This window comes from Dermacentor albipictus, chromosome 1 (genome assembly GCF_038994185.2).
Source record: "Dermacentor albipictus isolate Rhodes 1998 colony chromosome 1, USDA_Dalb.pri_finalv2, whole genome shotgun sequence".
NCBI classification, from domain to species: domain Eukaryota; kingdom Metazoa; phylum Arthropoda; class Arachnida; order Ixodida; family Ixodidae; genus Dermacentor; species Dermacentor albipictus.
In genome coordinates this window covers 396648280-396660649 of record NC_091821.1, presented here as the reverse complement: position 1 = coordinate 396660649, position 12370 = coordinate 396648280, and the positions used below count along the sequence as shown (strand labels likewise).

At 44.7% G+C, this 12370-nt stretch overlaps 1 protein-coding gene across 10 annotated transcripts in view; it reads right to left on the bottom strand.

Annotated features, from left to right (window-relative positions):
• LOC139054671 (zinc finger protein 609-like) overlaps positions 1–12370 on the bottom strand; it is a 71663-nt gene that overhangs the window by 23000 nt on the left and 36293 nt on the right. For all 10 annotated transcript variants that reach the window (XM_070532073.1, XM_070532074.1, XM_070532069.1 and 7 more), the window contains 2 exons: positions 6177–6455; positions 5072–5566 (listed from right to left, as the gene is read on the bottom strand). In XM_070532073.1, the coding sequence (XP_070388174.1) occupies positions 5072–5566; positions 6177–6422 (741 nt within the window). In that variant the 5' untranslated portion in view covers positions 6423–6455. The remainder of the gene's footprint in view (positions 1–5071; positions 5567–6176; positions 6456–12370) is intronic.

Below are 12370 nucleotides of genomic sequence, written 5' to 3'. Positions count from 1 at the left end.
CCCTATGTCGTCTTCAAGCGCAAGACAGTGCCTAAAGGTGAGGAGCTGCCAAGAAATGTGGTCGTGAGATGCCAAGAGAAAGGCTGGATGAACAAGGATCTTGTGCTCGACTGGATAAAGTTAGGCTGGTGTAGGCGGCACGGAACACTGTTGTCGTTCCCATCCATCCTCGTTTGGATGCATTTCGTTGTCATTTGGCTGACTCCGTGAAGAGGCTGCTGAGTGTATCCGGTACTGAACTCGTCATTATCCCAGGTGGGATGACGTCTCAACTGCAGCCTTTAGATGTTTGCGTGAACAAGTCGTTAAAGGACGCGGTCAAGCAGTGTTACGCAGATTAGTTGTGCTCAGGTGAGCCTGCAGTGACGCCGACCGGGTGGCTGAAGCGGGCTTCACCAGCTGCGCTATGCAAGTGGATTGTGGACGCATGGGCCAGCATACCAGAACACCTTGTGCATACCTGCCAACCTGGTGAAATAAAAAATTGGGAGACGTTTTATTCGCGCTGACGGGGAGGAGGAGGGGGGGGGGGGGGTGTCTTGTTCTAACTTTCAGGCAGCGTTCGATTAGTCCTTTTGCAGGGGCCTTGCAGTAGCAGACTTTGCTCAAAACATGGTCCAGACTGACGGCCCTTCACTAGCAGCAGGTGCTGAAAGGATGCATTGCACATTGATGAGCGGAATACACTCCCTAGTTTTTCGCGCCGTGCCAAATATCCTCTCACACTCTGCCTTGCTATGCGATATCACGAGTAAATCGAGCATCACCTTAGCAACTCGGTGAAACATGTTTTGCATCAGTGTTTTCATTTTTCCAACCATAGACCACTGCACGTCCCACCTTTCTTCATTCAGAATGTCTTCTTGAAGACTCTACGCTTGTAGTGTGGCAAACGCAGCTTCAAGAACATCTAAACCGTCTTCAGCAGATTCCTTGTAATCTCAGGGCAGCAGCTGAGGGAAACTCCGAATAAAGAAACGAAGACTCGAGAGCGATGCCCGTGAAATAAATTTCAGATTGGCCACCTCCGCATTCTTCAGGGTTGCGTTTCAGAGTTGCGTCCACATTCATAACGCTTCGCCTCGTCGTATTTCGGAAACATTTTCCGTAAAAGAGGCCCAACGTGGTCACTGACACTAAGGGGTAGGTTGTGTTCAATAAGGAATCCCGTAAACAGGCACTCCACACGTATGACACTGTCTTCACAGTTGTTCCAGAGAAAGTTCACTATGTTTTCTTGCTGCTCAGCGGTGCGAACATAGCTTTGATGCTTCGCAGTGGAAACGTGCAGTTTCAAGTCGTCTTTGCCACCGTGAGACACGCTGACGTCGCATCCACACGTTGTACAAAATGCAAAATGTGCTCCTTTTCTAGATGTCAAAAAGCACAGAAATTCAGAAGTATGAGATCGCAAAAACTTCTGCAAATACCTTTTCTTGGGCTTTGATAGCACCATGGCATCAAGCACACGAGGACTAACTTTACCAGTGCGCCGCGCACGCACGCACGAGCACACACACACACGCGCGCGCGGCCTAGCCCACGCTAATCATACACACAAGCAGCAGCAACAAGATGCACCATGGAGGAAGGCATGCATGAACTGCAAGAGCTACATTGGCTCTGGATTCGGTTGGCTTACTAGGCACGATAGTTGGCTGCTTAGTCGATGATACCGATTGTGCTAGTGCGGCCGTTGTTGGTGATGCTGACGATTACGATACAGCTGTAGATTCCGCAGTGCCGGTTTTGCAAACAGAGACCACTTTTCGGGAGATTTAGGACAGTGATCGTACAATCGGAAAGTTCAGTAAAAAATCGGGAGTTTCTCAGGCAAATCGGGAGGATTGGCAGGTATGCTTGAGCGGCGCGCATTCAAGAAGTGCGGCATCTCGAGCATGCTCGATGGCACAGGGTGAGTACCTCTGGGAAGATATGTCCGACAAAGAACTATCCAAAGAGAGCGCAGCTGAGGACGACAGTAATTGAAGTGCGGAGTGCAATTTAAACAAATGTTTTCCTCGAGTTTTCCTAACTCGTATTATACGTGGATAAAACTTTTTTTCCCATTTCGCGTCACAAAAATTTCACCTCATACTATATGCGGGTTCGTATTATACGCAGGTTTTTAGGATAGTTGCAATTGTAATAAACGCTTTCCGAATGTTGTCGTCGATTGTTTCCTCGTGCTCCTACCGGACCGCAGTTGATAGGCAGGTGTGCGCCAACCATGGTGCACCGAAGCGTAGTGCCATTGGCACCCCCTAAATCCCTACAGCTTCATAATGGTTAGAAGCAGCGAAATCAGTAATATGTGCACGTGCGCTAAACACTCTCCAGTGCAAGTGTTGTCAGCTATGCTCTTCGGGAATACATAAGCCCTTCCTTTGTTATCCATGAAGCCAAATCGTTCAGAAGTATTCTTGACAATACCCTGCACGTGCTGAAAGACATCTGTTTCTTCTTTTCCGGTGAATGTACAGTTTCAGTAACACAAAAAGGAAAGCTCACTGCAGATGCCACAACTTACTCATTCACATGTTTGGCTTCACATCGATTTTTGTAAGCAGGACTAAGCAGGTAACTCAGGCAGGACGTCTGTCCTCTTGAAGTGAATGGCGCAGTAGATGATGCTCACACTGAACTGTGCATTACAGAGAACCATCGCTGAGTTCATCGCTTCTCGCCCTTATAAGGCGCTGACCATCAGAAAGTCCAACACTTGCGTGATACTGTTAAAAATCTGGCTAACTGTACATTGGTCAATGCATGTGAGTGTATTCATGGTTACATTTGCATATGTTTGGCTTCTTGCTGCTGGCTTACATAACTTGAGCAGTGCTCAGACAAAAATTTGTTTTGCTATAACTGCTACCATGTCACACCTCAGATGTCTGCTTTCTTTATAGTAGCAGAAACCTTGCCAACTTAAGTACAAGAGACACTAAAGGTTACTATGAAGTCAAGTTAAAGTGATAAAGCAATGCTCTAGAACGTCTACGGCGTCCATATAATCGCGAACAGAGCTTTAGTAACCGAGAAATTGAGGTAAATGCATGACACGATTTGAGACCCCCAGTGACATTCCCGTACTAGCCCGATGACAAAGGCACTCCTCATCATAATTTATGTCACTAGTACTCAACTACTCATATTAAAGAGATCATTTCATTAGGTTATAAGAAGAAAGAAAATGCTACTTGTCTACTTCTGTTTGATTCTAAGAAAAAATAACATTTTGACGTTACCCTTCATTAGTACGGGTGGTCGAAAGGTTTCGTCTTCGCTTGACTGTGCACCACGCGCATTTTGGAGTTTCAGCTGTTTCGTTATCGCATCGTGCAGCGCTGGTTCTGCTGGCTCGCGAAACTTGCATTTGGAACAAGCAGCGAAGGTGCCACGTCCATGTGATGTCGTGGAATGCGCGAATGGTCCGCGGAACTTGGCCAAGGGCAGTTGCCGCGGCCAATACAACGTTACTTATCACTGTGTGCCAACGCATGAACCTCTAAGTTTGAAGTGGCTAAGTGCCGTACCTCTGCCACCACATGTTTGCAAAGAGCCAAAAATCACATAGTGTGCTCGTTGCACTTTCGTCCAGAGGATTACGAGTTCAACGCCGACTTACTGAAGTCCTGTGGAGTGCCTTTCAAAGTAATGCTTTCCAGTAGCGCTATTCCGTCAGTCTTGCTTGCATTCTCCGAAGCGCAAGAACAACTGCAGGTCGAAGATGGGGCGGTGAGTGCGGCGTTTAGTTTTCATGAAGGAAAACCTACATATGTGCGAATATGTACAGCCATGACATACAGTCGCCGTCGTAGTAGTACGTAACGAAGCCGGCAGCGCCTGCCCTCAGCAGCAGGTCACGTTCATCAGTGCTAAAATCACTGAAGTCGAGCACAGCATCGCGAGCCAACGTGTCATTGTCAGGTATTGCAACGAGCATCAAAGTTGGCGTCATAAAATAAAGAACCAGCTTATCGTCGCACGCTTTCCCTTCCGCTAGCCACCATAGTTCTGCTTTCGCGCTACTGTCGGCTCTGTCTTGGCTCTGTTTCTGGCCGCCGTTTTACTCACCGACAGCACAACGTCACTATGAGACCATGATGTCACCCTTCCTCGATCAGAGGGCGGGCGATTTGAACTGCACTAGAGGCACGCGGACGTTTCAGAACGCATTTTTCCTTAAAATAAGTCACTTACTGACATGAAACAAGCGTTTCGAGGTTTCTGGGATGGTATTTCAACAGTCCACGTTGACTTAATATTAACCTTTAGTGTCCCTTTAAGTACAGTGAAACAAATTTTGGATTCACAGTGCATACAACACTTGGTTATATCAATGTTAACTTGACTATTCAATGAACTACCAGTGCCCGCTCACAAAGACAAAAGCCCTTTAGCCAACACAGTGAAGAAAAAAGAGAAACGAAGGAAAAAAGAGGTAGAAAGAAAACAGGAACAAATGCAAACCACATCTCGCAAAGCAACAGAGAAAGCAAAGCAGACAAAGAGATTGTGTGCCTTTCACAGGCTTATATTGTTGCTTTGAGACGTTAACCCCACTCAGTCGACCAATCAACCAAACTGTCCGATATCAGTTTTCACTGCACAGAATGTAAAGAGTCATAAGCTTGCCTATGCCTTCCTCCCCAAGACAAAATGAAATTCTTGTCATCACACGTTACATGTACAATTACCCAAACAACGGCAAGCGAGTAAAGCATACACAGTGCTTGCACAGCTACACAGTGCCAGTGGCAGGCAATTTCTTTAATTACAGATGCCAAAGCTATTCGCATCCAATGCAGGAATTGTTCGGGCAATGGCCCGATAAGGCAAGACTCGAGCTACTGCCTGCAACTTTATAAATGAGCCTCACTGGCAATCACGCTACGCATATGTGCCCACAAAAGCCCCCCAGCCAAAGAAGCTCATCAAACGAAAGCATCCACACACAACTGGCAACATTCCTATTTTGTCTATTTTGTCTATTTGTATTTTGGCAGACTTGTTACTGTAGCTGCCTTATCGAGTCCTGAGGAGGGAGAGAAGATGGTTAGAGCCAAACCTTTATCACTCGCTTAGTCGCATCGGCAGCAGCAGCAGCTTCCTCTGGTGCCGGGGGGGCCGCTGAGGCAGCAGGCACGCTGCTGCTTTCTTCCGGTGGCGATGACGGCACACCGTTGGCAGCCATCTGCTCCACGGGGGCAGGGGGGACAGCTGAGGTGGTGGGGGGTGCCTGGGATGATGGAGGAACAGTGGGGGCGGGAGGAGGGGACAGAGAGGGGGGAGGAGGAGGAAGTGGAGCTCCCAGAGAACACTGAAGGCGTGGGGGAGATGCCCCGTTCTCGATGCGCTTCTTCTTGTGAGATCCACTGCGGCCACTGCTCTTGGATGATGATGATGACGACGACGTGGACGACACAGACGATGATGAGTGCTTAGTGCTTGGCAGTGGTGCCAAAGGTGGTGGGGATGCACCAGTGTCTTGCGCCTTTACTATTTCGTGCTTGGCCAGGTTCTTCCGCTTGATCTTCATCTTAAGACCCTTGTCCACGGTTGCCTGGGATGGAGAAGTTTATCAATGAGTAAGGTAGCTAGCCCACAGACTTTGCCCAGCTTGTTTGGGGAATAAGCTGATGGACAAGTCACTGCCAGCCAGTGACTGTATGTGATTGTATAAGATGCTCTATGAGTAACTATGAACATAGCAAAGAAGGCCTTGAAGCAACAACACGCCATGGAAGTGCTCTATTGTTTTTGCAGTCACACCACGATCCCATTAACAGATTTCAGCTGTAGCTGCAAACATTACTGAGAATACGACTATGACCTCAAAAGTCGAGATTTGTTCCAAGTGGAAATACGCAGACGCACAATATACAATGCTGAATAGCCCAGCCCTAGTGAAACTGCCTTATGCACTGCAATCACTCAGTCGCACTGATGCCCCAGCTCAAAACAAGGCCACAGATTTGATCCCCACCGGTGACAACTACGTTAAGTGGGTAGTACAATACAAAAACACTTGCACACCAAGATCTCAGTGGACATTAAAGAATCCAAAGGGGGCCAAAATGAATCTAGATTGTTGCCACTACTGCACCTGTCAGGTGTACACCTTTGGTACACAAATCACCAAAGATCAATTGAAATCGACAACATGAACATACCTGGTGCTCGACGGGCGGGGAGGCCGCGGCCGAGGAGGAGGCCATGGGGTCGTTGCTCTTCTCTATGTCGGCGTCCAGGTCGATAATGAGATCCCCGATGCCCAACTCCCACTCGTTGTAGTCGTCATCGAAGCCGCCGCCGCCAGAGGGCGCCGCCGCCCCGGTCAAGGCCCCCTGGTGGCTACCGCCCGGCTGGCCATCCACCGCCGACGACGCACAGCAGGCCCCCGGGGGAGGGTCTTTCATTGGGCGCCACTCGACCGGCTACGCATCCCCCCTCTGCATGCCACAGCACACATGTCACTGCCAATTGACCAAGTACTAAAAATATGTATGCACAAGTTCTGATCATTCAAGATCGGCAGCGCTGATCAGCAACATGATGCCCTGCAGACACGGAAAAGGAAATATCCAGGAGTTAAGGTACATAGCCACCTCTGAAAAAGTGTCTTTCTTGAAGAAGTAGGTTTGGCACTTTAAGTGTCCCCAGTAATAAATGTTTTGCAACAGACATTACATGTCGATGCTTGTTTCGAAAGCTAAACAAAATCTTTTAACTACTAGCAGACACGTCCTTGTGGAGTCTGAAAAAAAAAATTATTATGGATGTGCAAATATTTGAAATTTCAAATACAAATCAAGTAATATTTTCTATTTGCTCATATTCAATTTTTCTAACAGAATTTTCTAGCATTTGCTCATGTTTGACAATGTGGGATAACAACACTTATTGGGGTAAAGAAAAAGACTACTGCAAATGGTAACTGTTCCGAATGATTCTGCAGCACAGGAGCTACACTTGCAGCAGAGACGCTCCCAAGTGCTTGGTGCAGCAAACTGCTGCACAATATTTCTCAGTCATTCAATAAGGAGAGATAATTTTTGGCAGCATACAAATTTGTCATCACAATATATTTAAGGGAATGTTCATTTGGCTACTCTCAACATCTGCATTCCTTTAAAAAGCCCTGAACCACCCTTCAGGCTAAGTGAAAAAATACAGTCTGCGGATAGCATACACTGCTGTGAACATCTCGGCCAAATTTTGCAGTTGTGCACGGCACGTGGATCTCGTAAGCGGAGTGTAGTGTCATCTTTCTCTCAAATGCTCTCTTTTCAACAGAAGCCTGCTCCTCTCTCTTTGCTGGACCTTTATTTAGTAATATAGAAGATTCCCATAGAAGGCTGCCATTGGCCAATACCTGACAATCAAGAAGGGTGTTGGATCAATGCACTTCTTCCTACTGTTACTGTGTACATTTTTATTGACACACTGGCCCACTCTGTGCTCACTCCTGGCCACTCCTGGTTAGATGTCTTGGCAGACTTTGCTTGCTAAGGAGCTTCAAAACACGCAAGTTGGATGTCGCTACTATCCGTCGGTCATGCTGGTGCAGGACAAAGCCGGTGCACACCACCTAGTACAGCCAGACAGAAGCATATGAGCACGAGCGTGCCCTCTAGCCCTGTCATGCACAAAACAAACACAGCAGTTCCATGTAGCTGCAGTCTGCCACGTAGCGTAGATACTGCACCCACCACAGGCTGCCGCAATGAGTCCACTGGCTGAGCACACTGCAGCTTGCCGAGGACAACAACATTTGAGGTGTCGTAGGCGCCAAAGTCAGGAATAGTGGCATCTATGTGAAAATCCAAAATGAAATTTGAACTGCATGCCGCAGTGACGTTCAGTAGGCGGAGTGTTCTGGGCACACCCTTCTCTGCCGTAGCCTTAGCAGTGCAAATCATCGAAGGAGGACTGGAAGCACCGCACAAAATATGTTTGATTGCTAATGAATCCACTTCTGCTCAACGCATTGAAGAACTTTCTGCGGCAATGTATTTCTGAAATAGTTTAACTTCAAATGCATTTCTCGACTTTGATAAAAAGTGGTTCTGGGCCCATTTAACGTGATGCGCAGTGCTTCAGTATTTCACCCAGTTCCTTTAACGACACCACGCGCAAATCTGGTGACATGATGTTCCTTTGTTTCATAGCTGCAATAGAATGTGCAAGATGTAACATTTTTGTTGTTCGTGTGTGGACTACTCGGTTGTCGAGTTGTGAATGCCACTGTATGGATCAAATAGGAGAATTTTATATTAGGGGATGCAAACAGCTTTTATTTGCTTTGCATAAACAAGTGGCTGAGGTCCCCATCAAGGCCCAAGTAGAGCTTGGGTTCTTGCTTAAGATAGCCATTAACATTCCCTAATTTAAAACTTCTTAAAGGGGCCATGACACCACATTTCCTAGCTTGAATTCTGCAATTGTATGCGAAACTGTACACATCCCACAGCAAGCTGGCAATATTTTACAACATTCAGTGCAGTAGGAAATTTGTACTTGAATTTTTTTATATCGCAGTTTAACTTTACAGCAGTCTGGCAAGATTGAGTGGCGACGAAATGAATTGCACCATTACAGCTCCCTCTGATTACTGCATGCACTGGAAGCAATTGCAGGAGATGGAAATGCGTCATGGCTACAATACGTAATTTCACTTTTGCATGTGCGTCTTGGTGGTCTATTGCTGCTTTTTATCGCATGACTGAAGGAACTGCGTACATAAGTCAACGGCGGCACCCTTGCTTCGGCGTTCAGTGCCAGAGCAGGAGAAAAATGTCCAATGTGGTCTTGAACTCTTTCAGAGAAGGCAACGCAGTGGTGGCCCCGCATTTCATGACGCCACACAGTCAAAGTGGCGGGTGCTGTTGGTGGGATTTTAGGTGCAGCAGCCATGCAGGCTATAATGCGCCAAGCACATGTTTTTCGAATGAGCTTATTTGTTCAAATGTGGTAAAATGGTGTAGATGGACAAGTAAAAATATAGGAACATGAAATGTGCTACAGTTCTTGTAGGGTTCCTGTGGCTTTTAAATAGTTAAAAGTACCTTGATATAGCACGAGTAGTTCATCGCTCAATAAGAGCATGGGATGGAAAGGGATTCTTTTTTCGTAAACAATGTTGAAGATCTTTGGCGCTGGCTGCCATAAAATCTGCTCTTTCGTTACCAGGGATTCTTACATGACTAGGAACCCAGCAGGAAGTGACGTTTAAAGCTCTATTATGACATTCGGTGTGTTGACTTTGGATTTTCTTCAGTAGATTATTTCTAGATAGTACCCTAGATGCGAGAGCTTCAAGAAAGCTCAAGGAGTCACTAAATATGACAGATTGGTCATTTTCTCTTTTCAGGATGTCTTCAGGCGCTGACGAGATGGCATAGAGTTCCGCAGTAAACACAGTAGCCCAACTTGGAAGACTCATTTGTTTTTCAATTTGTTTTGATGTGACTGCAGCATCTACATTGTTATTGCTTTCTGGACTACCTGTAAAATATTTCATGCATAAATTATATTCCGATCCTATTTCAAAATATTCACTTAGTAAAGCGTCTCTTGGTGAAGAATGTTTTCTGTTTTTCGTTAATCTGAAGCCACATTGCGCATGCTTCATTTCCCAAGGAGCAAAAGAAGGTTCATCTTGCAAGAATTGTTTTCCTAGCTCATAACAAAGGTCTGCATTCAGTTTTCAGTACCTGATAAAAAAATGAAAGGTATAACTACCGGTTTGTTGCTAAAGTGTGTTTCAAAGCGTAAACAGTAGTCTTTACAAGGATGCGTTGAACAGGAGAATACCCTCATTATGTACGTGTTTCCAAGAAGTAGTCTTCTGTGTTCTAAAGAGAACTGGTTGGTTTCTGCGTACAAGCTTTGTATGGGAGATGTACGGAACGCGCCAGAACACTGACGTAGTCCAACATGATGCACCAGGTCAAGAACCTCTAATGCAGACTTTCTACCTGAGTCATACACAAAACATCTGCAGTCCAATTGTGGCCGGAAAACTGCATCATTGCATATGTGAAGCAGACATTCTATCTGGACCCCATGATTGGTGGGGTAGGAGCTTTATTAGATTTATGGATTACAGAGATTTGTTTTACACAGGCGATGTGCACTTTGAAGTTGACCTTCTTGTCAAAGATTGCACCAAGAAATTTGTGCTCATTCTTTACTGTGATTTGTTGTCTTTTAATACGTAATGTTGAGCCCGGTGTGAGCCTTCAGTATTGACTGAAAGGCACGCTTATTGTTTTTTCTAGGCAAAATTTGCTTAGAGGCAAAGATTCCAAAGAAATTTTGAGTTAAAATGTGCGCCGACAGCCAAGTTTCTTTCTGTGTGTGTGTGTAACTCGGGTCCTCTACTCCAAGTTACAATGGTAAAGTGAGAATAGTCGGATGACCATGTCACTGCCTCTGTGATACAAATAAGCTATTCTGCAAAATGAACTCCTGGCTACGTTTCTATTTTCTTTAGAAGCTAGAAGATGGTTGTTATTCGATTCATTATTTGAAGGACATTTCTCACAAATAGTATTGTTAGATTAAAGTTCTAGCTATTCAAACACTCCATATTCCTCGATATTTTTTTTTTTTTCACGGCTTAATTTCGTACAATATCTTGTTCCAGAAACATTCATAGCTTCATTATGAGTAAATGTCTTTCAATGAAACTTTGTATGCTCCTTCCCTACAGATAAGACTATACAATGAACAAGGATAACTTGAAACAATTCATAGCTTTTAATGTTATGATGCTTAATTTAAAACAATAAGCTCTACAATCACAATTTTTTTGTCTCACTTGGTTTTTGGCTATACATGCTTTGCATTATCGAGACTGCTAACATTCCAGTTCACTGCAGAGATTTCCTTTTTTTGCATTAGAACCAAATCATTTCCCATTCTTGCGCTCCAACTGCAAGATACAACTGCTGGTGTAACAAGTATACACATTAAAGTCTGGAAAAGACAAAACTTAAAACTAATTATATTTATAATTAGTATCGACTGAAAGAATAGCTGCCAAATTCTTATGCAAAGAGTTATTAGGCAACATAAAAGTGTGTATATAAGGAGCAAGCTTTAACGCAGGGCCAACTCCAATATCCCTCTTCCAATACATATAAAATGCAGAAATGCTCTCATCTGGCAACCACTAAACCAATCTGAATTATTAATATTGTTTACATTTGCTGCAACAATTTTTTAAGTAGAATTCGAATTCATGGTTCCATGATTCTGTTGCTAGTATAACATGATTACGGGCCTCAAACCTCCTAATAGCAACTTTAAAATTGTATTTGTTAGATTATCTAAAAATACAAACACGATGTGTTAGTTTACAGCTTACGTAAAAATATTACAATTACTTACATGAGCTCTCTTGAAATCCCACAATAAAATTACTGATATCACCAGCAATCTGTTTCACGTGAGAATGTCCTCTCCCAGGATCTCCAATTACCCCTGTCTTGCGTCTGTTGGCTCTATCCTAAGGGTGAAATTTTAATAATTTTGTCATACTATCTCATTCTCTGCGGTCTTCCACTGTTTCCCTTCGCTTGGCACTCATTCTGTTTCTCTGCCCATTGTTTATTTTCTCTGAGCATTACACACCCTGCCCAACACCACACCTTTTTTTCTTCAACGAGAATATTGCCTGTTCACTCTTATCTATACAGCCTTAAGAAGTGCTAGTAAGGCACTTTTTTCCACCAGATAAGTGCAAATAGAGTACCAAAAGAGCACCTTCATTGACTAAGCACATTTAACAACACTTAGTGTCCCTTTAAATAATATCATCATCACCATCCTATATTATGTCCACTGCAGGACAGAGGCCTCTACCAGCAGTTTCCAATACCCATGTCTTGTGCTAGCCGATTCCAACTAGTGCCTGCAAATTTCCTCGATTTATCACCTCACCTAATTTTCTGTTGTCCCCAACTGTGCAGCCATTCTGTAACTTCAATGCTCCACCGGTTATCTGCCCTACGATTACATGGCCTGCCAAGCTCCATTTTTTCTCTTAATGTCAACTAGAATATCAGCTGTCATCATTTGCTCTCTGATACACACCACTCTCTTCCAGTCTCAATGTTATGACCAACATTTTTCATTCCATCGCTCATTGTGTGCTCCTGAACTTGTTCTTGGGCTTCTTTGTTAACCTCCAAGCTTTTGCCCTACATGTTAGTACTGGTAGAATGCAATGACAGTACACTTTTCAACGACAGTGGTAAGCTGCAAGTCAGGATTTGCTAATGCCTGCCGTATGCCCTCCCAACCCATTTTTATTCTGTAAATTTCCTTCCCATGACCAAGGTCCCCTGTGTGTAACTAT